Source organism: Lichenostomus cassidix, chromosome 1 (assembly GCF_008360975.1).
Source record: "Lichenostomus cassidix isolate B80296 chromosome 1, HeHo_3.0, whole genome shotgun sequence".
NCBI lineage: Eukaryota > Metazoa > Chordata > Aves > Passeriformes > Meliphagidae > Lichenostomus > Lichenostomus cassidix.
In genome coordinates this window covers 86,178,558-86,205,037 of record NC_139479.1, presented here as the reverse complement: position 1 = coordinate 86,205,037, position 26,480 = coordinate 86,178,558, and the positions used below count along the sequence as shown (strand labels likewise).

General features: G+C 43.2%; 2 protein-coding genes and 1 long non-coding RNA gene across 5 annotated transcripts in view; 1 reads left to right on the top strand and 2 right to left on the bottom strand.

Annotated features, from left to right (window-relative positions):
- Positions 1 to 346, bottom strand: part of TSPAN9 (tetraspanin 9) — a 168,127-nt gene extending 167,781 nt beyond the window's left edge. Inside the window, exon 1 of one of the 2 annotated variants that reach the window (XM_085067594.1) lies at positions 232 to 346. The gene's annotated coding sequence lies outside the window, so the exon portion shown is untranslated. The remainder of the gene's footprint in view (positions 1 to 231) is intronic. The other variant, XM_085067569.1, reaches the window with a different exon arrangement.
- LOC146445107 (uncharacterized) lies at positions 297 to 2,290 on the top strand. The gene is made up of 2 exons (XR_014853687.1): positions 297 to 702; positions 840 to 2,290. It is a non-coding gene; the product is annotated as an uncharacterized LOC146445107 (long non-coding RNA).
- A 4,780-nt stretch (positions 2,291 to 7,070) lies between these two features.
- Positions 7,071 to 26,480, bottom strand: part of TEAD4 (TEA domain transcription factor 4) — a 50,781-nt gene continuing 31,371 nt past the window's right edge. For both annotated transcript variants that reach the window (XM_085067516.1, XM_085067525.1), the window contains 8 exons: positions 22,869 to 23,003; positions 21,995 to 22,038; positions 21,360 to 21,415; positions 20,477 to 20,607; positions 19,367 to 19,540; positions 11,525 to 11,665; positions 9,919 to 10,071; positions 7,071 to 7,310 (listed from right to left, as the gene is read on the bottom strand). In XM_085067516.1, coding sequence (XP_084923642.1) covers positions 7,197 to 7,310; positions 9,919 to 10,071; positions 11,525 to 11,665; positions 19,367 to 19,540; positions 20,477 to 20,607; positions 21,360 to 21,415; positions 21,995 to 22,038; positions 22,869 to 23,003 — 948 coding nt within the window. In that variant the 3' untranslated portion in view covers positions 7,071 to 7,196. The remainder of the gene's footprint in view (positions 7,311 to 9,918; positions 10,072 to 11,524; positions 11,666 to 19,366; positions 19,541 to 20,476; positions 20,608 to 21,359; positions 21,416 to 21,994; positions 22,039 to 22,868; positions 23,004 to 26,480) is intronic.

Below are 26,480 nucleotides of genomic sequence, written 5' to 3'. Positions count from 1 at the left end.
GGGTTATTGTTTCCAGCAAACGCTCCTCACCCCTACGAGCCACCCGCACCCCCATCCCGCCGGGACCCGCCGCTCCCCAGCATCTCCAGCCGCCGGGCAGGCATCCCGCGACCCCCGCGCCGTGCAGCCCCCCGCCCCGGGCCGCCCCGCTCTGCCATCTCCCCTCTCCCGGGGCCGGGAATCCCCCGCGGGTCCCCGCCGCCCCTCGCCCCCCGCGGCGCCCGGGCTCACCGCGCGTCCCTGGGCCGGGCCGGATGGGGCCGAGAGCTGGGGGAGCGGCGGAGGTACGGCAGGACACGGCCCCGGCTCCTGCCAGCGGAAACGGGAGGAGGGGCTCGGACCGGCGTTACCGAGCGGGGAGGAGCTGGGGGCGCTGCCCAGGGGAGGCTCCAGCCCCGCGGAGGAGGGAAGGGAGGGATGGAGGGAGGGAGGGAGTGCTGTGGGCCCGCTCCTCCAGCGCACCCCACCCCCTCGGTCCTGCGCCTGCCGGAGCCCCTTTCTTAGAGCTCTGCCTGCAGCCCGCCCCGCTCCCTCTGCCGCCCGCGGGACCCTCCGGAAAGCTCCAGGGGTGGGCGCTAGGAACATCCCCCGGTGCACCCTCCCGGAGCTGGCGGGATACGCCGGGGTGGGACGCACGGACCGGCCCCCTTCAGCTGTCCCTGCCCCGAGGGACCCTCGGCTGGACATCCCCTCCGGGCTCAGGTAGGCAGGGGTGGCTCCCGTGCCCGCAGGCGGCCGCGAGTGCAGCCCTGACCGCTGCTGCGAACGGCGAACCCCAGCTGAGGTGCTCGGTGGTCCCAAGCCCACCACGACTGCCAATATGTTGCTACGGCTTCCAGCACAGGGGGAAGGCGTGTCTGAGAGCTCCTCTGAGCTTCCTGCGGTCGGCGGGAGTTGGAGACAGGTGCGGGTCGGTCTCTTCTCCCAGGTAACAAGTGACAGGACGAGAGGAAACAACATCAAACTGCGCCAGGTGAGGTTTAGATTGGATATTAGGAAATGTTTCTTCACTGAAGGGGTGTTCAAACATTGGAACAGATTGCTCAGGGAAGTGGTGGGGTCACCATTCCTGGAAGTATTCAAAAGCCGAGTACATGTGGTGCTTAGAGATTTTTTTAGCAGTGGATGTTGCTGTGCTGGGTTAATGGCCAGACTCTGGGAGGTCCTTTCCAACCTTAAGGATTCTTATCTGTGGTGCTGTGTGAGACAGGACCATGAGGGAGATCTTCTGAGATCATACAGAAAAGTCCACCCCCCTGGGTGTCAGTGGAAGTGCTACAAAAACTTAATGAAGCAAACTTTAAGCACTGTCTCCAGCAGAAGAGTCCCTTGAGTTGTCTTAACACAGCTGGGGAAGGTTCTGGCATGGACCACTAAGTGAAGTGTTATGTGAGGGGGAGAAGACCTAGAATTGGGGCAGAGATGCCTACAGAAGTAGACCAGTGTGGTGATGGACACTGGCCTCCTGAGAGGAACTGTATTTGACAGTATGAAGAGCAACTCAAGGCTTTACTATAAATGTTTTTGCAGAAGGAAGATCTGTTTCACATTCCTAGGTCCCCTGTGTATTCTCATTTCCTTCTCTGGTACTGCTGCTGCTGCTGTCCCACTTCTCAATTCAAGGGGATGTTCACATCAAATATATTCTCTTGTGCCTTCCTTTATGTCCTAAGTGGATTTTTATAAACTCCTTGGTTCAACAGACTCGAAGTATCCTGGTGGCAGTGCTGCCAGCAAAACAACTATCATTTGCTGCATGTTTGTTTCTCTCTCTCTCAGAAGGGAAGCATGTGTAGCAGCTCTCTGTTCGTCATTTATTTATGTACAAAAGTACACAAACATTGCCGTGTGTTTACGTTAAAGCAAGCAATGAAGGAAATATGTCTTGCAATGCAGCAGGAGATAAAGAGATCTGTGAAGAGAATTTCTTTTGGTTCTTTGGTTCCAGACTCCAAGAAGGGTCCATCTCCTGGGTGCTGTAGCTCGAATTCAGCATGAAGACTGAAGGATCTTCATTTCAGAATTGCTGTCAATCTTTAAATAACTCAAACTTTGGGAATAAACAACCACTTCCTGAAAGGCAAGCGGCACAGGAAATCAGAAGACAATGAGGACATGTTTGATCGTTTTGGTGGTGATGTTACTGTTGTTTGGTTGGTTGTTTATTCTAAAAGAAACGGCGTGATGTGTTCTTCACCTGTTGGCATAACCACAAACAGCTTTGTGCCCAGGTATATGGGATTTCTATAGTTCGAGTCAAAATGAAAAATAAATATGTGAGATCAAGTCATCATTTGGTGTCTACCTTTGAAAGAAGGTAAAAAGTGCACAGGAAGCTAATAAAAGATATATGGGAGCTTGGTATGAACCTGATCATTTAGGGAAGAGCTTGAGGTGAAATTGGGGACTGGAGTGGCTGATACTGCAGATACACTTTCTACCAAGAAAACTGAACTTGTCTGCAGGTCTGTTTTTAATTATGCCAATAAGTTTAGGGAAGTAACCTCGGTAGACCTGTGTTTCAGCTTCAACTAGCTGTCTTCCACATATGATCAAGTCTAACACGGGGGCACTCTGATGTTGTCCACACAGTGAGGAACAGCAAGAGCTGCACTTCATCAGCAGTGTCCTTGAATCCATGGCTTCTGACCAGCAAACCTAAAGGCCACACACAGCTTTTGAGAACAGCTATGAGTAGCTGCATTTGAGGCATCTGGAGACGGAGGCTTTCCACTGTGATTCACAGGGTGTACCCCTCTGCTGTAAGAGCAAGTCTGTGGCTTTGGGTCCCAGCCACCAATTTCAGATGAAATGATGACAAGGCAACAGTGCCGAGTGCTCTGGGGAAATTAGGGAGGTTGAAAATGAAAGTCTAAGCTTCTCTTTTCGACAGAAAGAGATGATCCCTCTAGACTCTCTACCTTAGCTATATTCAGGGTCTTTCCCTCATTATTGCTGTGTTCTGCACCTGAAGATGAAGGGGTTGCTTTTTTAATGATGCTCTATTTGTTTTCCTCAGAATGAGCACCAGTATTTTTCAGGCTCATTTAAGAGGCCAAAAATTGTGTGAATCACAGATTGGGAGTCTTGACTAATTGCTGAACCAGCATGGTAAATTACCCAAATGCAGGCAAACATAGCTACCAGTGTAGTAGATCTGGATCTGGTGTCCAAGAGGATTGGGGTGCACCACGGACTGTGAAGCTGCTGACAGAGCTGTGGTCAACCTAAGCTTCTGGCTAGCCTTCCCTAGCAGAGACTAGCCCTGATTTTTCTGTTCCATTACAAGGATGAAAGTTGTCTGCTGCCTTCCTGCTTGGTTTTGGTATAAACTGTGCTTGCAGGATTGATAAAAGAATATGATCCCCTGGCAGCTTCTTGAAGGCTCAACATGTGCTCTTCCTGCGTCTTCTAGAGCTCTAGAGCAAGTCTGAAGGTGTTCTCTTCTGTCTGAATTGGTTCTTCAACTCCTTCATCTGGTCCAAGATGTCAAAGAAGCAAGACAAAAACAAGCTGGGAAAAGGTCACTGGGAAACCATTGCACCAAGGCTAAGACACAAATGTAATATTCAAGGAAATAATGATCTGTGGGTCTAGATACTGAAGTAGAAAGAGATTTAAATCCAATCTCTACTTTTGCCTCTAGGCCTACCTACATGTTTTCTTTGTTGGCAATGTCAGCTTAAGAAGTTCCCACCCCCTCACCACAGATATATGAATGAATTCAAATGAACTTGTCTTACCTGAAGTGTTCCTTTTGGCTTTGAAATGAAGATGAAGGGAGGGCTCCTGTCTTGCCTAGTTCTGTGTTGCTTAGACCTGTGGTCTATTGTGTCTTATCTCAGAAGAGTATCTGTAAGTGGAGTCATTTTAGTAATTCAGTTTGACGTGATTCCACAAGCAGATGTAGCTGCACGGATTGGGGCTGATAAACTGAAGCATGTACATTAGAAAAAAAGGGACTCAGTTGAATGGAAACTTTTCAAGTGCTTTGTTATAAAGAAAAGATGGATATTTAGATCCTTGTTTTGTCATTTTACCTTCCAATGTCTCAGTGTTGCGGCTGTAAAGTGACCAGGGGAATCAGTTTTTACTGTTTCGTCCTTTGATTTTACAGCAAGTTCTTACAGGCAAAGGTTAATAAATTCTGGTATTTCTGCCCCAACAGAAATTAAACTTGTTATTCACTCTGATACCGTCATTTTTTGTTGGTTCTTTAGAGTTCAATTTAGCCTTTCCTCTATGAAACTAGGCTATCTCTTTTTTAAAATATGCTACTTTCTGGTGTTTGCTTTGCTTTATTTTTAGCAAAATTGCAGCTGGCTCTTAGTTCTGATGCACTGTCTGGCTTCTTCTGGTGAAATTCCAAGAAAGGAAGCCTTGGGGACAGAGATCTACAGTCCTTCCAGCCTTTGAAGTATTTTTGTATGGATCTCACCAATTCTGCAAGGGGACAGAAACCTTTTAGTCCAGATCAAAATGTCCAGTTCTTTTGCTCCATAGCTTTACTAATTCTTCATCTGATGGCCTGCATAAAAGTGAGCTCTCCCAGACACATGAATTTTCTTGTCTCCACTGAGTTTCAAAGGCAGGTAGATGTCTCTTGCTGACCCTGGTTATTGACACCAAGGCGCTGTGAGCTCCAAGAGCAAGCACAGAAAGGAATAGTGCCAGAGAAGAGTCTCCCATTGTTAAATTGAAAAAAAACCTGCATGGATGTCCCCAAATCAACTGTGCTAAGATTTCATCTGTTCCTCAGCCTGTTGGTTTGTGTTTATTGCTTTGATAACATCTTAAAACTTTGCTTAATGTGGTTTCATTCACAATCATCTAATGTAATAAGCAGACTTCTAGAGCTCATCTTCTTCAGTGACTGACTTCCATGGGGTCTGCTCTTGTGATAGAACCCTGCAGTGAATGCATGGCTCATGTTTGCAGGACACTAATGCACATCACAAGAAATTTAGCATTGCTGGGGACTTTCTCTTTACAGGCTTCATTTCAAAACGTTGTCTGCATTGGCCAAAAATACTTTTCCCACAAGGGTCAGTCTTTTTTTTTTTCTTCTTAGCAAGGTTTTATTTGATTTGTTGCCTGCTCCACACATGGTTCAGAGATCAGGAAGGAAATTGCACAGGGCTGAAACAGGCAAATGCAGGCAGCAGTAATGGACTGTAGCCAGTTGGTGCTGTTCATACCTACATGGCCAGCTGGAGGGGCTGCCTGGTTTGCAGAGATGTAGTTAATTCAGTGCTGGGTGGCTTGGTCACCTGGCTGGGACCAGCAATAACCCCCAATGGATGGGCAAAGGCAGGCTGTGCTTGCATGGATTTTTCATGTGTAGCACAGAACAGCAGGCATTTTAAGATGCTTTCTAGGTGTTTAAAGTACTTGGCTCATCTTTCTCCAAGCTTGACTGATTCTGGTTACCAGCCACACAGATCTTATGGAAACCTGTTGGCATCTGCGTTCTGTATTGCTGTTTGGAAGTCAGTTCTTGGATGCATGTCTTCATCTTAGAGAGAACAGGCACAGCAGGAACTTGGTGTTGATTTTGCTTAATAGGTGCAAGCAAAAATTCTGTTCTTGACCATCCACTTTTGGCTCCTGCACAGAGAAGGTCAACAGCACTAGCCCTGCCAAGTCCTTAAAAGTAGCCTCTGAGAATGCAGGGTCTGCAAGATTGGGGTGGGGGGGGGAATATATGGAGCATTTTTACCATAACAAGAAACAGACCACCCTTCTCCAGCTCTGACTTCATGGCATCATCTCTGCTATCCTCCTTACCCACGTCCTTTCCTTCCAATGCTTCAAAGCACAGGCTGTGACCTACACACACCCAGGAACAGCAAAGTTCAGTGTGCATGGCAGAGGCAGTGTGGTGTCAGCTCCTCCGTGGTAATGCCTGGTGAAGGCTCATCCCTTTCAGGGACCTCCCACACCTTTACAGGTACAACAGATCAACTGGCATGCAAGGGCTTAACAAGGAAATAAGTCAATTAGTCCCCCTTCAGCATTAAATTGATTTTCCAGACTGGGACCCTGCCTGGCCACTGGATACATTTCCTGTTCAAGGGCTGCCAGAGAGCATGATGCAAACCAGTTCTTCCCTCAAAGCAACGTGAATGGCTGCATCTTTCCCCCACATCAGCACCATTGTGGGGACCAAGATTATTGCCTCTCAGTGACTCCTGAAAAGCCAACCTCAGTTTACAAGTAAAGCAGAGGTTGTGTTTGATTATCTTGGAAACACAGAAAGGTAAGCTGTTTTCACTGTTCTCTCTCATTGTTTTCCTCCAATTTGCTGGCCAAATGACATTCTGCGCAATACTTGTGCACATCACTGTCTGCAGCTAACAGGTGGAACAATTTGACCTCTGTAAACAATTATTTTGCTGGTGCTCAAGAGCACAGTCTGGCTCACTGAGCACTGGTACCTGTGCAGGGAGAACAGAAGCACAAGCAGCAAGAATTATTTTAGTCTATCAAGTCATAAGACTTGATGCAGAGAGCAAATCTGCTGGGCAGAACATGATTTAACGTAACAAATTTTCTAAGCATAACTTTACTTAAAAGGCAAAAGAAAGGCTGGTCTCTAACTATCATGCACAGAAGAAAGGGAAAAAGTAAGGAGGCTCTAACAGAGGAAGGCTGAATGAGCTTGTGACTTCACAGCTGCTGATGTGTGCAATCTATACACAGGCTTGTGCCCACATATGTCTGACACCTATATAAGTGAATGGTAACCATGTCTGTGCATGTGTTGATTAACGAATGTATACGAGTGCACACACTCAGACCAGGTGTAGCATGAACATTTTCAACCTGTTCATATGTGGAAGCTGCTGCCATTGCCACTGCCCTACCTGTATCCTCAGGTGCATACACTCCTTTTTTGTGTGTGATCACACCCTGGGTGTGCACTGTGGGAAATGCTTTTCACGGGATGCTTACTGTGGGGAGACCCTTAAGCAGTCATTTGCCTGTTTCCTTGACTCCAATTCTTTTTCCTGTTTGCACAAACCCGGAGATAGAAACTTCAATCTATCAATCACAAACCAGCTCAGAGGTACTTTTCTGAAAATACACAATATCTGCAGTTTATTTTTCAGTTTGGTATGGGGGGGCAGGGGTTGTTCAAGCACAGACTTTTTTCTTAGACATGCATTCCATGGACAACTCAGGGTAGAGAGTCTCTAGTCCTTCACCAGCCGGTAGATGTGATGTTGGGCACCGTGGTCACTAGTTGATACTTCAAAAACATATGCTATGCACAGCAAGGTCTCCTGTGTGTCCCTGTTTGTCACAACCTAGACAGAAAAGGAGAAGAAGCTGAAATGGCAACTGCTGTTTCTCTGCTTACGTATTCCAACACATTTTACATAAAGCAGAAAGTCAGTAATAGACAAAGAACAGAGAAGTGCAGGATTGATACACAGCTTGGCAACCACAACCCCCAGTCTGTGTGCCCACACACCAAAGCACTTTTGCAGCATCTGAACTGCAATGCAATGAAGAGACAGGGAGGTGAGCAGAGTCCACTGTGGGGGAAAAATCCACTGTGACCAAGAAGTGACCACATCAATAGAAGCAGAACCACCAGGTCCTCTAATCCTCACCCCCTGGTATTGCATATTTCAGCAAAGGGAAAGTGTTTCACCTAAAAAAGCTCTTTTTGCTCTGTTTGTTGGGTACAGAGGCCCCCTCCTGTGGCACACCCACTCCTGTTCACATGTATGTTGATATATCACAGCCACAGTTTTTTTCTCTCCATCTGCTGCTTCTCAATGGTAACACATAGACCACAAGGATTAAAGAGTGGAACTCATTTTACAGGAGACTTGTAGATTTGACTCCATTACACCTCCCATTCTGTACACTGTAGATATTGGGAGAAGGATGGCTGCTGCACTCACACATTCTTACAGAAGTTCCTTTTTTCCCATTTTTTTTCTATGGCCCCTCAGGACCCTTAGCTTCTCTACAACGTGACTGTCAGCAGCATGGTGAAGGAGCAGTGTTGTCCTAGTTTCTGAAGCATACACTACATGGCAGAGACAAGAGAAATATTGCACTCAGAACTCCTAGCTCAGCTTCCCTCTCTGTCACTGCACAGCTTTGCATATTCTTGTCACCTGAGTTTGTGAAAAGAGTTTAAGTTTTCTCCTGCTGGAGGAGATAGATTTTTATCAGCAGTAATATCAACTCAACTGCAGAAGAAAAACATTCCTGCTGGAGGCTTGAACTGTACAAAGCCCAATCATTCTTGTGAAAACAGAAAACTTCTGTTTTCAAATTTGCTTATTAATTTTAACAGTCTGGTTTTGGTCTATTCTGCTTTCTTTTCTTACTTCATGGTTGGGTTTGCAGTTGAACTCCTTTTTTCTGCAAGATGTGGTGAGTTATAAACATCCAGGTGTGGTAAGGCACCAGGCCCTGTTCTGAAAAATGGGCTCTGAAATCTTGGGAGTGCTAGATCCAGAGCAACGTGCAAAGCAAGATAAATGATGCTTGTGGGATTAGTGGTATCTAAGCTCATAAAAGAAAAAGATATAATTAGACTTGCCTCAGAGGTGGTAGTGGGGACTGAGGACTACCAGCATGCCTTACATTATGCATTTTTCAGCTCCCCAGTGGGGAGTGGGGAATGCTCAGGCTGCTGCTCAGGGAGCAGCACTTTTATCTTGCACAGGACTGCAAGGCAGTGTGTGCCAGCACCCACACAGGACATGCCTTCAGTGACAAAAGTAAGGGAAGGACATGAGATTTCTCAAAACATAAATCTCCAGAGGAAGTATAACTATGCCACAGCTTTTATTCATAGAATTTATAGGAAGTGCTGGCCTGATTGATAGATGAAACATACAGAAGGCAGCTACAGTGTTCCTCAGTATGGCTTATGGCACACAGCTCTTCCATCTCCTTGCTCCTTTCATGGTTTTGCTCATCTAAAAGAACTCTCAGCATTTATACTCCTTATTTCTTCCAGATGTTTCAGATCTTAATACAAACATGAAAGAGTAAACTTCTTAATGCCCTGTGACGTATATTATTAACCTTGTGTTTTACAGCTGATGTATCTGAGCCACAGAGCAGTGAAATGAGTTGCCTGCAGTTATCCAAGATCTTCAAAGAATGGAATGAAAACCACTTTGATTTCCAGTCTTTCATACAACCACCAGCATCTCTTCTACTTACCCAGCCTCAGGTCCTCTGGGTGAGGGTCCCTTAGAGTTTAGTCCATTAGAAAAATCCACCTATTAAGCTGTCTGCCCTCTTCCCAAATTTAGGCTGCATCTGAGCCTGGAAAGGCTCTTGGTATAACAAAACTCTAATGCAAATCTAGTTGCTGTAGCCTCATAATACTGACCTACCTAGAGGTTGCAGTGATTCAGAAGGTTCCCCACAACATGCCCCTTCCTTTACATGGTCTCCATATTCTTTAAAGGTCCAGGATAGTCCTGAGGAAACTACTTCCCCCACCTTCCCCCATCTGGTCAGTGAAGAACTCTTCCCACAGAAAAAATTTATAGCCATTTAACAGTGCCCTTGTGGATTTTTTACCCTGCAAAAAGCCAGGGAACAGAAAGGACCTCAACATTTGTGAAATACTGGAATGAGTATTTCCTTCACTGACATTTTCATCATTCTCCTTCCTTTGTCTCTGTGCCTCCTGAACTCTCCTTTTATTTTTCTTTTTATCTCTTACTCAGGTCTCCAAATTCTTTTGCTGCTCCTCTGCATGAGTTAATATCTCTAGAGCTCCATAAATGGTCTTGAAGTGCAATACACATGAAAGACACTAAGTTCAATTAGATGCTGAGCTATAAAAGGAAATCTGCTTTGACTCTCAACAGTGAACTCCTGCATGGTGTTTACATGTTGCCAAGTTGCAAGGAAAACATTCAGAAGTCCCACCTGTAAGATAGTGAAGTTCTCCAGCACACTGTTCATCATATACTTCTCGGGAAGGTGCTTGAGTTTATGGATGAAGTTGATCATGTATTCGCAGAGGGGCGAGCGGTGGATGCGATAGGAATAGTGTCCATTTTCGTAGCGTGCATACTCTGTCTGCAGTGCAAAACACAGAAGGGGCACGTGGGGCTGTGCTGTCACACTAGTGATACTAACCACAAAAAGGGACTCAGAACAGAAAAATAACAGTGGCACTTTTAAATAATTCTATTAACAGTGACTACAGTATTTCGCACCAAGGTCAGTCCCCTTGAGCCCTCCAATTTCTTTGGCTTGATTTCTTTTTTTCTTTAGAACAGTGAGTTCCAGCTTATGAGCTGCAAACCCTCAAGGCACTGTGAAAGGTAACTAAGAGGAACGGACTAATTGTCACCCACAGTCTGCATCTCTACTGGAAAAATATTCGGTGTGAATAAACTGAAAAAACTACTGCTTTAGCAAGATCAGGAAGCTCTCAGTAATGAGGGTAATAGTATGCTCAGGATGCTTTATAACTGACTAAATAAGACTTAAGCCTTCTGGTACCTGTGCTAGAGAACATAGTATCTCTGCTTCCCCTTTGGAGAGCGTCTGGCCAATGTTACACAGAGGGATTTTTTTTGTTCACATTCACACCTTAGCTCCTGTATATTTCATCTTTGAACAGAAACTGAGGCCATAATTTATGATTTTACAGCAGACACTGAAACACCTGAAATCTCCTTTCACCCCAGAAGCTTGGTCTCCTTTCCTGTGCACCATGACACCTTCCTTGGCCTCTCTATCCCATGTGCAAATACTTAGCCAGACTTCAGGCATGCCTATCATGTGATTGGAGATGGGTTTTAGGGAAGGATGCACCTTGAACTGACTGCTGGCACAAGAACAGCTGGTGTTCTGCACATAGATGCTTCTGCATCTAAAGGCTCCTTGAGAAGCAGGCAGCAGGAGGCATGTCAAAGCAGCTCTCTTAGCTGCTTTCTTACCTGCATTCTTAGAATGTGGCATCAAAAATAACTTCTTCAATGCCAGTTATATGCATAATTTTGCAGTTCCCCTGTTGCTCAAGCTATAAATGTGCAAGCTCTACGTCTAATAAAACTGTAAGACTATAGTCTGTAAATTATTACAGCCAATTAATAGCTATACTGTATAAATTATCTGTTTAAAAACACTGATGAGAGTGAGGTGTTGTTTATATATTTTCACATTTCTGGACTACAAAACAAGGGGTCAGTGCTTCCTAGCTTTCCTTTGCTTCACAAAAAACCCCAAAAAATCATCAGAGCTAAAAGTCTTACAAATTTCCATGTCCTCAGAAACTGAGATTTAAGGCAAAAGTAGCAAACACTTATGCTTTTCAGATCTTCAGTGAAGTCCCGAGACAAGGCCATGTTGCAGGCTGAGTGATCTTACACCTGCATGTGTCAGAAATAATAATCTAAGGGATCCATCTCCCTGACAAGAAGCATGAGATTTATTTTGCCTTGAGATATATGCAGGATACAAATACTTGAAGTGCTAAAGCAGCAGCCAGAGGGAACCTTGCACCCGAGTGTCTGCTCCTTACCTCTACTTTCTCTACCACCTGCTTTCCAAAGGAACACACTTTGGTGGAACAGGTAATGACCATGTTTTCTGGGCTCTCATATTGGCTGGAAACACCATAGAAAGATCTGGATTCATCTTCAATATTGGTATTCAAATCAGCCTGCCGAAAAAAAAGGGAAAAAAAATTTATATGGTTGTGGCATTTTCTCACCATTACCTTGTGTAACCAAAGTAGTAAAGTATTGAAGTGTCCCAAGCTCCTTAAGCAGACCAATGTGCATCAAGCAAGTGGGAGAAATCTGAAGAGTATGCAATAAAATCCCATTTCCACTTCAGAAAATGGTGGTGTGGATTTGCATACACATTGGGGAAATCTGGTGGAATATCCTCCTAACATCAAAAACATATGACACGGCTTGGAGGCACTCACAAAGCATGTGGAGAGCAGACTGCAGAGACAGAGCAGTGCAACAGACAGGCTAGACTGGGCTGACTCACTAGGGAAGGAAAATAATGGTAAAGCAATAGAAATTAAGTTTTTCCACCCTAGGAATGTAGGTAAGGGAAAAGAGACAGCAGGGAAAAGGAATGTGTGAGTACACACACACATCAGGCTCAGGTACCATGATATAAAGAAGGTAAACAGACTGGATGCAACATAAGAGATGTAGGTTACTGCTGGATCCAGCCCAGTTATTCCTGAATGCAAACCCATCTCTATTAGCAGCCACAGTTTTGAAATGTGAGTGCCTAAGGCTGGCCAACCAAAGCCTCCTGTTAGGACCTAACTCCTAAAAATCCTGGCTGTCTGAAGCTTCCACCAGGGGTCATTCCAGCCACAGTTATGAAAAAAGCAGCAGTTCCCCTAAAGCTCTGGAAACACAATGAGTGTGTGGGAATGCCCAGCTCAGCTTCTTCCCCTTCAAAACTGAAAGGGCAGAGCTTCACAAGCCTAGGTGCCACTTTACATCAGCATAAAAGCAAGGATTGGTTCCCTTAGGCTGCTCCAGAGCATTTTATTCTTCCAGCTGAACAGAGGGAAAGAGGAAACTGAAGAAAGTGTGTTCCTGCTGCAGTGGACACAGTGTGAATAGGACAGCATTAGACACCATTCTAGCAGGGTTTTCTTAACCAATGTCAGAGAAGAGTTTTTCATTTGAGACCTAGAGCAGCACTAAGGACAAGCAATGCAAGCATTGCAACTGGACCACTACAATAATGAATGCCCCTTTTTCTTTGCCATGCAAAATACCTGTCTCTTCTCTGCCATGAGAGAATAAATACTGTTAGCTTAGTTGTTTTAAGGAGCAATTTCACAAAAGGTTAAATACAGTTATGCAGATTTTTTTTTTTGTCCCACAGATGTGCATCTATCAGATAGTCGCAGTGTTACTCTGTTCTGGTTTAGGTTTTTCTTGGTTACTGTAATATCTAATACTCAACTCCATGTCAATGCAACTAACTGTATACTTTATTTCACCCACACTCCAACTGTCTGAATAGAGATTAATTTCTTCCATACTCCAAAGAGGAATTAGACTAGGAACCCTTCACAATATTTTTCAGCTGTTTCCCTTGGGAGTGATAAACACAATGTATGGACTTGAGTCTGCTCTTCCAAAGAAATTGTCCCACTGAGTCAAAAACAACAAAGGGTCAAGGCTTGGTCAGGCCACTGCTACTTAAACACAGCAGAGGCTCTCACTGCAGAACCAGAGAAACATTTTCAGGGTCTCACTAGTAAAGTTAAAGTTATATTCTCTTAAAGACTCACTGGTAAAATTAAACAATAAATGCAGTCAATATGAGGCAAAGCAGAGAGGTGCTACTTCCACTTCATGAGAAAAGCTTCATTAGCCCTAAGAAGCCACTCTAGGTGCCTGCACAATTTGACAAGTCTCCCATCAGAAGCCAAACTAGAACTTCACAGCCAATTAACATCTAATTAATCAACATTAATGGCAAAACTACAGTAATACTGTTTGAATTAAGGAGTCATCACCATTCACTACGTACAATCAGGTTCCTGGAAGCCCTGTTGCAGTGAAGCACTGGGATCATGTTGGAACTCCCTCACATTTACACTGCACTTTTTATTCTAAATCTTGTCCCATGTTATGGGCTGGGACTGTCAGACACGGAGTGATCAGTCATCAAGAGCTTCGTACCCACCTCCTTTCACCTCTGAAGATCTCACAAACATACATAACTGGAATTTCAGCAGCTCCAGAATGACAGTAGCAGCTTGCTGAGGGCTCCAGTTCATGTTTGCAGAAGAATGGAGCTGGAGCACCCCAGACACTGCTGTCCTTACAGTTTCAGCTTATTCACTTATTTACAGCTCACTCACTTATTTACAACTGCTGGTTCCCACCTTCTCAAGGAAGGTATTGCCCCCATACCAGAGATTATTTAGCACACACATATCTGCTCTTGAACTATTTGCAATTTGGTTTATTCATGTGAACTGAAAATAGCAGTGGTGTACATGAATACATGACCAAGGAACGACTCAGGAGTGGAGCTCCAATCTTAGCTTTCCCTGCTGTGGAGATGAGTACCTTCTGAAGGGAGACAAGGCAGAAAATTGAGGAAGAACACTGTAATCTGCTGTAGCCAAATTAACTTCTATATGTCAGCTGCACACTGGGGTAATTCATGAACGGATGCAGTTAAACTTCTCAGGATTTTGTATGAGGACAAGACCATAATGACCAAAAGAGCTACTGCATTTAACTTAACATCTAAAAACACTGTGACCTTCATGCCTGGATTCCTATGAGCTCCTCACAGCACCTAGACCATCAGGACTACAGACTACAGTGCTTCTCTAAAGAAAACCTTCTGTCAAAGCACATCCAATCCTGAACACCCGAGGTGAGCACGGACAGGTCTGACTTACTGTGTCCAGTACACTCCACCCTTAAAAGATGCAAGGGAATACTAGTGACTACAATTCAAAGGAAATTCATCTTCCCAGAACTTCATCAAGCAGGAGGGCTAATCTTGACTTTATAGCCTGGACTACAGTATGGACACCTTTCACATGTAACTGGATGTGAGTGAAACCCAAGTGCCTCAACTCCTCCCTGGCAAATGCCCTAGTATGTCCAACAAAAAGTGAGATGAGTATTGAATACATTCCTTACCCCAACCTAGGCAGCCAAAGGAGACATAGGCAGGATTTAGGGAAGTGTCACTGACGGGGCTGAGCTGCCTGGCCCCCCAGGCTCCACTGCTAGAACAGGGTGGGACTGCGGGGGAGCAGCAGCAGTCAGACTGTTGGGTTGTGTCCAGCATTCAAACAGCTGTTCTCAGTCTCTTTTACAGGCAAAGGTAGAAGATCAAATAAATTAGGCATATTAGAAGCTAAATCTGAGTTATGAGCCACCAACTGGACTGTACTACTTTATCTGACAAAGTCAGGGTTCTTCTTCCTGTCCAAGAAGTTCCAGATATGAAAACCTGTGCACACTCTGGCATAGCAGCAACCTGATGTGTCTGGGATGTGTTCAACTTACTGTGCAAGCTCAGCACAGATGACACACTCATTCATAGCTTGCCTGATGACTTCCAAACATGCTGAAACTAATTGTAGTTTCACTGAGGTATCTGTGATATAGCACATCGCAGAGAGCCACATACTGCATGCAAGAGTGAATCTACCTGATTGGGAGATATATGTGAGATTTTATCCCTTCCAGAGAAGTAAGCAGAAAGTTTAATTACCTACAAGACAAGATTTCTAGATTGAAGAGAAGGGATTTGTTCCAGGAAGAGCACAGTAACCCTCCACAAGTAAGTATCATATTTATTTTTTTTTTTAAATCATTGTGGTCTGACTCTCTTAGCAACTGAAAACACTTCTGATGAGCTTGAGTGTATCACGTCACTTCTGCAACCCCAAGAAAGAACTACAGAAATGTTGGCATTGTGCACTGTCCTAACCATATCCTAAGCCAAGATTTTTGTCTGTTCTTTAGTGGGAGTGAGTTTCACAACTGATTCTTGAGGAAGGCCTCATTCCTCATTCACATTCCTAGGATGAGCCTGTGAATCAAAATTTTTCTTGGAGAATCTGGCTTCAGATTATCTGAAGCAATGACTAGACAAGAGTCTAAGTGGCATCAAATGCCATGAGAAACAATAGCTTTCCAATACCTTGCACACAGGTCCCATGTGGCCAATGAAAAGGCATGTGCTGAACAATTCTTACAGAACACTCCAAAAGTTGAGCCACTGCAGATTCAGCCTCCAAAACAGAAGGAAAGGAAGAGTTTCCAAGCTAGCCAAAACAGCCATGCTAACAGTATGGGTAGCTAGAACTTAGCTAGCCCATCATAAGATTGTGCTATTTTGACATCCAGCAGATTGATTCCCTTCAGCAATTCAGTCTTTTAATCTGCTTTTTGCTGCCAGCAACCTCTATCCTGTTAAACACTGTGGGGAACAACTTTGGTGAAAGAAGTGCCATTGGCAGAGTCCCCTTACATAAGGCAGCAACTGGAGGTGCTGCTTGTGATGGCAGATGAAATTAATTTGTGCAACAATCATAAAATTCTCTGTTTCTGGCTGCTGTCTTGTTTGCTGCCTCAGAGGGAATACCAAGGACAGAATGGACAAACCAAACTGCCGCTCCTTGCTCTCCAGGCAGTTTCTGCCAGGTCAGGATTGAAGGCATCCAGTGGGCAAGACAGGGTGCTGAGGGCTACTTCCCTGTTTTGACTGGATTTGCTTGTGACAGGAGAGAAGCCAAGTGCAGGACAGCATTTGCCAGCCCACCCCTTCAGCACTTTCCCACAACAGTATATTTTATTTAGCTGAAAGAAAATGCTCAGTGATTTGACTGCATATCACCAAGAAGGAATTACTATATATATTCTTCACTGGCAGGACAGGTCTCCCAGGAAATTCCCTTGATTCATGTCTCTACAGATGGCTGCTCTGTACAAAATACTACCTGTCCTGAATTCCTGGTTTGTCATTTTCCTTCTGTCTTCCATCCAGGGTCTCACAACCTCTGAAAGATGTAAGTGCACTGTTCCACTAACGTGCAAAGCCCTGAGAACGCCTCTTCCCCAAACTATTAATAACAATCCATATAGGAGGAGTTCATGAGGAGAAGCAAGGAACAGGTGGCAGAGATAATATTAGCCTGGAAAAGAGCAGGGCAGCCACTGCCCATGTGTTGGGAGGCTAATGTCTCACATTCATTGTCGTGTGCTAGAATGCACTTGGAGCACAGAGAAATGTCACACAGATGTCATACACAACTTGCCAACCCAAGTCCAAAAATCAGTTCATTGTACCAAATTCCCAGTGCCAAAATCAAGGAAGAATTGCAAACACTGCAACACTGCTTATGTTTCAAACTCATCAACTTTTAACTCTTAGCTATTGTCTAAATAATTTAAAGCACCTTTGAACAAACATGAACATCTCTTTTTCAGTCATACTAGATTCTCAGTGCTACCCTTGATGTCATGAAACCCCAACCCTGGTGTTTAGAATTAGGCTTCTGGTGCACAACAGATCATCTGGTATATTCAGTGCTTACTGTAGCAATGGCAGGTTTATGCCTCAGGTTCTTCAAGCCTAAAATTGCATATATACAATCCCAACTTACTCATTCCTTATTTTTTTAAAAGTCTTTGTCACCTGTAACCACAACTTCAACTCAAAACCTCTGAAAAATTAACCATATCTCTATGTCTCAAAACATCCCTTCAAGAATTTAATTCAACTCACCATTTTATCCTAAAATGATGCTATAAAGTCAACAGTGTAGTAATTGCTTTATCCAATACATCTTTGGACATCAATAGTATATTTGTATAGTTGTCCAGAGCTATCAGGCAGCAAAATAAAAGAGCACCCTAGCACATACTGCTACAAAAGTATAAAAATACAGAAGGATTCAAACATTTCTGCTGAAATCTAGTTTCTTCCCTTTTATTTTTTTTGCTCTTGTTGCCTTATCTGTGAACTGTTTAATTATTTACTTCTTAAAAGTCCTAGAAGTTTCCATTGAACCAATGACTTGACTTGTAAACTTTGCCTATTTCTAAGTGACAACCTGTAATGTTGCCAGCAATAAACTCCAGGTGGGATTCAAAAATGCAAGGGTACCAAAAAAATAATCAGAAGGTCAAAATATTAAACCAAGCCCAGAAATATTACTGACCTTACAAGTATAGAATTGCAGAGCCCCACAACACCATATACACATTGGAGTAAAGATGTTTCCAATCCTATCTCACATCTCTTTTATCAAGCCAAATTCCAGTGAGTTGATACCCTCTGAACACCAGAGACCTCATGTGGGAACAGAAAGGGGCCCAGCTTACTGACATCCCACCAAATAAATCTTTCAAAACTCTGATAGAGGTTGGTCTGACATGGTGCACAGGCCACATTCATCCTTCTGATATTAAAAAACAAATTATCACAATCCCCAAACTGAACCACAAAAGTAGAAAAGCAAATTGTCAATTTTGATACAGATAATCACAGCTGCACCAGATCACAGTTTCATTATGATTTCTCTCTCCTAAAGTAAAGGAGCTCAAAGTGTTTCATTTTCTCTATGTAACATCTCCCTTTAAGCCTTTCCTTTCGGTTCTTGAAACCCCCAAAGCACAAAAGACCATCACTACCTTTCAAAAGGTACCTTGTAAAAAGATACACTTCTCAGCAAGGTGCTGTTGTCTTTCCCAGCCAGGACAGAGCTGATCTTTCACCTTTTGTTTTGACCACCCCAGGCAGGCTTTGTTGTGCTTTGCCAGGAGCTAATCCCATGAAGGGCCCAGCTCAGTAGCATGGAGACTGCAAGCAGCAAAATTGTGTGTCCCCAAAAATCACCAGCAACCAGCACTCTAAGCACAGGCACTTGAGCAGCAGACTCCCAGCCAACATTCTCCAACTCATTTCTGGAAAGCCTGGGCTTGGGACAGCTGGGAAGTTGTATCTCAAGGCACTTAACTCTTCCATCTGAAAGCACCAGTCAGGAGGCTTTCTAGCACCAGCTTGTATAAAGAAAATGAGATCTAAAAGCTCATTTTTCATCATCTCGCTCTGACCTGAGGTTGAATTATGTGGTAAACTCAAGGTGAAAGGCTCCAAATCCCATTACACATTCCCTCAGCCATCTAGTGTACAACTGCCCCGAGCTACTATTATTTTTAATTTCATAATACTTATGATAATATCGATCACCAAAGCTATTTTGTTTGTACCTTGAAGCACAATGGCAAAGTTTTTGCAAATTTCTGCTAAATCACAAAAATCCAAATTGAGTGAGTAAGCTTTTGCCAGGCTGATTTCTGACAATTTACCAGAAGTCATTTCTGTAACATTATCAGCATAATCAAATATCATTATATGTTTTTCTTATCTTTTGCTCTGCCAGCACTAAATATGCATCTGCAAATTATTAGTACTTGGATAACACAAATTGCACCAACAGAGACAGGAGAAGAAATGGAAAAGTATTGCTTCTGACTGAGGAGTGACACAACACGGAGAGAAGTGAACGCATAAGAGTATGCAGAGAATATTTTCCTCTGAATTCTTTACTTTTACATAAATAAAAATTCTAAAGGGCTCAAGTCACCATTAGCAAATAAAAACTCCAGACAGTAGTCAAGAACAACTTTACAGATGGACAAAGTGAAAGATACATTTTGCTGCAGGCCAGAAAGTGTGCCTTGTGGGGTCAAGGAAAGATCTCCAGTGACAGTCATGGCTGTATTAAGTTGCCTGCATAGGGAAAAAAATTATTGGGATGCAGCAACGAGGTCACTGATTTTAAAATGAGAAATTTCATAGCAAAAGGGCACCCTAGAAAGGGCCCATCTCTTACCCAGAATTTGACAAGGAAGAAGGCATTAGCTGGCCCCCTTTCAAAGAGCTCCTTCAGGCCCCCTTTTTTCTCAGGGAACTTGTCATAGATCTGCCGGATATCCACTGCCTCGAGGTAGGGGTCATTGTAGCTGGGGCTTGACTGCCCGATGTGCACAAACAGGTGTTTGTTATACTGCAAGAGGAGGAAAAACATGGAGTTAGGAAATGGTTCTGTACCATTCAGTACATAATGAACATTCATAGTCCTTCACAGAAGGCTAGAGAAAGTCAATGAAGATTTGATAGGATTTTCTAAAAGAGCAGAAGAAATCAATAGAAGTATCTCTGCTAATACCAGCTCATGCTGTTCTTTCCTTCCTACCAATAAATCCATGCTTCTTCCTTCTCTGAAACATTATTTTTGGGTTTTTTCTTCCTACATTCACTCCTAAACCATTGCCTTACACTGCTGTTATATAGTCTGAAATTACCTGAGATACAGAGTGTTACCTGTGACAGGTCACTCAGTCAAACATCAACACTCGTGACCTGTGAAGAGCCTGAAATCCACAGCAAAGTACCAGCCAAATAATATTATCTTTTCTGAACTTTCCTATCTCAGCCCATCACCAAAGTATATCTCAAGATGCAGAATCACAAGGTTTAGTGAGACAGGCAAATCTTATTACTTCCACACCATGGAAACACGTTGATGCAAACTGACCCCAGTTTCCCCCAAATTTAAGTTCTCAGCACACCAGAAAAACACATGGCTTTATGTGATCTTAGCAACATCTGATTTTATATTGGAGTCTATCTTGCAAGGGTGGACAGGACAGCCAGAATAGCTTGGCAGGGGCTTATCACCTCACTGCCTTGGGCCCTGGTGCATGAATGTCCATGACCCTAGACAGGGAGGCCAGAAGCACATTGCACAGAGCTGAATCTATCACTTTTTACCCTTTAAGAGGAGGGCATCTGATGTTTCCCAAAGATGCCTTTCTGCTCTCTGAAGAGCAATGAAGCAAGTATTTCCATACACACAGATTGGTATAACATATCCATGATGAACTGGAGCTGTCTGAAGATGCAAAATTAATGAGGGGTGGAAGCAAGTTGTGTTTCTTACTGTGTCTTGGTCTTGTTGTTGTTCCAAGAATGCAGAGAATTCTAACATCCAAAGCTTGGAGCTAGCAACCCTTCGTCCTTGCCAAGCTGGTGCTGATGGGGAAGGTGAGAGGCCAGTAGGAGACTCAAACCCTAAGCACACAGGATTTATATAACAATAATTCAGAAAAAAATGGTACAGCTTTCCAGTGGAGCACCTGCTGTCAAAGCCAACTCATTACATTTTCTTATGGCTTCATTCATCATGCAGAAATATCATTCACAAGGTCCTCAGTCTACCTGAGCTCTAAATGGTTTGTCAGCCATCTTCTGCTAAGACGGCACTGCCAGGGTAGGCCATGATGTAAAAGACCTGGGTTTGACACCAGGGAAAACATGTTCAGCAATTTTAAGATAACCTAGACAGAACCCTAAAGGAGCAGTGAAGTGAACTGTTCAGTATCAGAATGAGGTGTCACCATTAACCTCTCCAAATGGGGAAGCAGAGAAGGAAAAGACATTTGTTATTCCACTTAATGAGAAATTAAGAAGACAATCATGTTATGACAGAGAACAGTGTTCTAGAACATGAAGCATGGTGGAAGAGCAGTAGAGATATGTAAACTTTTATTTTATGCTGAGCCAGGAGAAGAAAACCAAACACAGCCAACATAAAACAGAAAGAAAAGTTTTGTAAAATGAAACAAAATTAAAAAGCTTCAGCTCTCTCAGTAAAAGGATGGGAAGAGGTAATAAGAAGAAATCATATAAAAATTAATTTTTGGCTTATTGAAATGTTTCAATAGGTAATTTTTTTTTAATTAACTTTCAAGATTTCTAGAGTGTTGGCTGGTTTTGAAGTTGAAGTTAAATTTTGAAGGAAGGAACTACATTTCCTTACCTACCTGGTAATGGAAGCGGAGGCTGTACAGCATAAGGTTGTTGAGAAAAAGGTTTCACGCTAGAGAAGTACACAAAGAGAAGTGATTAATAAAAAAACAACCAAACAAAAAATATCCTTCACCAAATGTTTGCACAGATTAGGTCAATTTCTTCTGAGGGAGAAAGTGGCTTAAGTGTCTTTCAGAAATAATCTTTATGTGTGGGCAAGAGAGGGTCATGGGGAAAAGCTCAAAAAGCAATAAGGGGCCAGGACTGGACAGATTAAAATTTCCCTGCAGGTGTTCAGCAGGCCCTCCCTCCAGATTTGTTTTTCTGAGATCCCTATCAGCCTCTTAATACACTGGTGCCCACTTACTTATCCTTTCCTTTCAACTACAAGTAGTTTAAAATTTATGCAAGTGCATATTGCTCTGGGCTGGATGCCTCTCTGACTTTTAGGCCCAAATTCAAATACATTCAATACCCACAAGTGAACACAGCTTTCAGGAGAACTCAGTTCTGTTTTAATACTACTGTAAGAAAAAGGAAGATCTTAGCATTTCATATTTCTGGTAATAGCTAATACTGTTCATTCCTCAGGCAGCAGAGAAAACAGCAGAAGCACCTGTTTTGGATGCTCACATGAAGGAATACTTACTCCTGGGAAGATCCAGCTTGGCCTGGCAAAGGTCCTTGCCAAAACTGCAAGAGAACAACACACAGGAAAAAGTCACCACTCTTAGGACAGAGAGGAAAAGCAAGGCTTGCTGTTTTCTGAGGAAACAAATCACAATCTCACAGACTTTTAAAGATTTGAATGAGTTATCTTGTTTTTCCACATTCCTGGTTTCATTCTTGTGGAAATGCTGACTGGTCTTATTCATCATTCTACATACTACCACTACTGAAATGCAAGAAACTGACCCAAAAGTGGTCTTTAATGTTAAGTATTGTGCATGGGCTTTGTGCCTCCATCCCTAAAGCTTTTATGATGCTCGCTCTCTTGGAAGGACCATTTTCCCCAGGAAAGTTCCACTGGAGTATTTTGGCAGAAATCCATGCTCAGCAAAAGTTCAGTAGGCCCAACTCATAGGTGTGGGGATGCTGACAGACCTTCTCTATGAAAGATTTTATGTAAGGGCCATCTGATCTAAGTGCTGAGAATGAGCTTGGGAATTATCAGCTTGAAAAATGGTCATGATGGCCCAAACAGATTTATTCCAAGATGCTGGACTAAGAAAGTCATACAGACACTTAAAAACACTTTGGGCAGATGAAAATCCAGAGGAACTGATTGTTCTCTCACTTGTGTAATTAAAAAAACACACACAGTGAAACTCTTACTGTTTTATATCTGTGTGAGCAAAGAATTGGACAAAACTGTTGAAGCCATATGACAGATTTATTCTACAGAGACAATGCCTTTTGGCCCATTCTGTCTCAGTTCTCAGGATTTTCCTGAGCAGGTCCCAACATCTTGTCAAATACTCAAGTGTCTTCTCGAAACTCCACCAAGACACTGATCCACTCACCCCAGAAACAGCAGGGTAGGCTGGTCGTGGGAGACCAGGCAAGGCCATTTTACTATGGAAGGCAGTTGCAGAGATAATCTGGGCAGATGACATTGTAGCCATACTCTGCATGGCTTTATCTTTAGCTGCCTGATCCTATGAGTAAGAGTAGAAAGAGAAAAAAACAGAATTATTATAATGATTAACAAGTTGCCTGCTCTAATGCTGTATAACCAGGATTCTCATCAGCTTCTCTGTAGGGAAAAAGCAGCTCTGAAAACCTGGGCAGCAAATCCCCAATGATTGTCCTAAGAACTCTTCAAAGCTCTAAGTCTTTCACTCATCACTATAGCTTCAGATGTGATTAACCATCCTTTCTGAAAGAAATATCTAAGAAATATACATAAATACTTAAAGACCACTAAGTATTTATCCTTTCTGTCTGATGGGCTTCAACCACACAGCTGAAAAGTTTTGTTGTGGAAAGTGCACCCCTAGTTGACTTCTGTGTTGTAATAATTTGTAAGAATATTTAATAGGAAAGACTCTTGATTATCAAACAAAACCCTCTGAGGACATGGCCACAAAAAGAGATTGTCATCTTCACTGCAAAAAAAGACTACCTCAGTTTGGGACTGCATTAGTCTCTGACAGAGTTGATCATTTTATTCCCATCTCCAGAGAAATTTGAAACCTTAATAATCTCCAGGGCACATATGCAGAGATATTCCTTTTTGTATTTTATCAGGACTCTAAATTCACACACATTTTTACAGGCAATGACAGTGCAACAACGAGTGGGTCTGAGGTATATATAAAACTAATAGCATTCTTCAGTTCTTCTTTCAAGGAATAAATAGACAAACAGAAACACTTCCCCACATTCTGCCTTTCCTCCTACATTCCCTACAATTAATCTCCATCCTTCAAACATTCCACATTTATCTGTGTCATTATAATTACCACAGAAAACACACAGATTAATTCATAGCTTGAAGAAAGTGCTGAAAGAGGTACAACAGCCCTTGCTGTCTTCTTCAGGAATTCTCACTTCCCACTTGCAGTCACTGAACTGCAGCAAGTTCTCACCCTTGGGCCTCCAATTTATCTAAGGTTTTCTAAAGTTCAAAGCCCAGGGATCCTAATGTGTCTAACAAAAAAAAAAAAGGGTGGAGGAGGCATAAAAAGAAATCTCAATAATAAATGCTAATGTTCAAGTGGAATGATCAGTAGAAATGGACAAAACATATATCTTCTTTTTTTAGAGCATCTATAACTCCTGTTAGTACCATTCAAGTGAATGGAAGAGAAACATTTTAAATGCTGAGAAAGTTTCTAATATTCTCTAAAGCTATGGGAAAGTTTTTCAGAATCCAGTTTAAATGATACCTTAGGAAATAATTGAAGGATTAACTTACATTTTAGAGGAAAATTATTTTATGTTTTTTTCACAATATACATAAGGACCATTTCCATGTGCCATTGCAAAAAAGGGGGTTTTTTTCCTTCCCTGATTTTTTCACTGGAAAATTGTATTTGTCTACCTGATTTTACAGGGAAGATGCATTTATTTGTGGAGGTATGAAAGTTAAAAGAAAACACAATATAACTGGGAAAGGAAAATATTTTACCTATTAACCCCTGCTGTGTTTTTGTTTTGTTTAAATGCTTGACAGACTGATGGGAAGAGCATCTCTTGGAAGAGAGTTCTCCTTTCTGTTTCAGCTAACAGTTCTGTATTCAAGTGTTTCCAGACCAATTAAAAGAAAAAGCAATAAAAACTTTTACCAAACATTTGCAATGTTTGTACCCATAATAATGATGATAGTGATTATGATGATGATGCCACCATACCACTGTGATTTCCCACTTTTTTCCTTAGTGCAGATGATTTCTATTAGCCATTCACGGCATGGAAAAAATACTGACTTTTGGAAACAGACTTTTCTTCAAGCCTTACTCTATTTCCCACCTCTATCTGTTACAGACACAGTGTACACCTAAGAAAGACACCCCAGTTTGTATGGAGACAGAAGCATTGCAATGACTGCTCTGAAAAGTCATCATACAGCTGCTCTGATCTCTAGGATATAAACACAAAAACATGTACTTGCTATGGAAAATGAACAGTGATAGAGGAGCACACAGCTGTCAGCAGGACCCTAGAAGCAGGGCAGCAGTTTTGGCGATTTCATTTCCTTGCTCTATGGAAATGTCCAGCAAAAGCAAAGAAGCAAATGAGTTGAATCAGTGCTCCTGACTTGCCACTGCAGGCAGAGAGGAACAGGCTGGTCCTGGGGAAGGGATCTCTGCAGGCAGCTGAGCAGAGCTCACAGCATGGCCTGGGTGGTGTAAAAGGACAGCAGCCAATGGCTCCATGGAGCTCCCCGAGACACCTTCGCTCCCTGAGAACAAAAGCGGCCAGCTCCTGTGAGCTAAGTGGAAACAGGCTCGGCTGACTGGCTTTTCAATCATGCCCAATCCCAGAGCTGTGACACACAAGGAACAGAATCAAGGTTACAGATGTAAGCAGCAGTGAGGCTTTTAACACCCTGGGCAGTTGTTGTTTCCTTCTGGCTCTAACTTGCCTCTCCAGCAGGCTTCCACCTGAACTGACCACTTAACAGCACCACAGGTTTCAAGCTTAGCAGCCCTACCTGGGAGCACTGAATTAGATAGTTGTAATTTGTGGCTCCTTCTCTTTATCAGAGCAGCTGGAAACACAACAGGCTAATAAAAGACACAGCACAGTTTTCTAAAGCAGGTCTGGGATGTGGGGGGTGCAGTCATGGCTTAGAGGCAATCACTGCTTGCAACAGAGCTGCATGCAGGTCAGCACTGGGCTGACAACTGTGCCAACAAGTCCCTCACAGGACACTCCATCTCCCCTGGTGCCCAGTGAGGAGCTGCCACACAGCCAAGAGGAAGCACATACTAACAGCCACCCTCTCAGCAGTCAGGGACAGACTGGTCAAGGGTATTGTCACCTGAAGCAGGGAAGCAAACACTCTTCCTTCCAGATTACTTATGGCCATACCAAACAGAAAGGTCAGCATTCAACTTCCTTCTCTGGCTGTCTCAGTGAAACATAACAAGGCCCAGACCTCACATCCTGCTCAGCAAGCCCTTTCTGGATAGCTCACATTCTAGCAGGGGACACCCTCTCATGCAATTGTCACATACAAATTTGACCTTCTCAAAACTTCTGGCAATTCAGTCTGAGCACATAAACCATTTCCCTGCATCAAATCTGAGTGGAAATAAATGTCAAGAGGTTCATTAGGGTGATCTTGGAGCTTTTCCTAAGGAAAGGAAAACACAGCTTTTCTCAAGCAAGTATTCAACCATTTTCTCTTTCTCATTAGCTCAGGCCTCTTCAAATCAGGTCTGAATTAGTCAAGGAGCAAAGTCTATTCACTTGGCACCCTTTTACCTGAGAAAATGCCAGCTGGCTTCATTGCTTTATCTCAGTGGACAACCCCACATCACTACCTCCAGCAGAGGTGGAGCTGGTGCTGGAGTAACTGTAAGGCTACCTTTTCCCAAGGCAACCCCAACACCAGAGACTACCTGCTTGTCAGCACTTGTAACCATAAACCCCTCCTTCTCAGGTAAACACTCTTTGCACGCTCC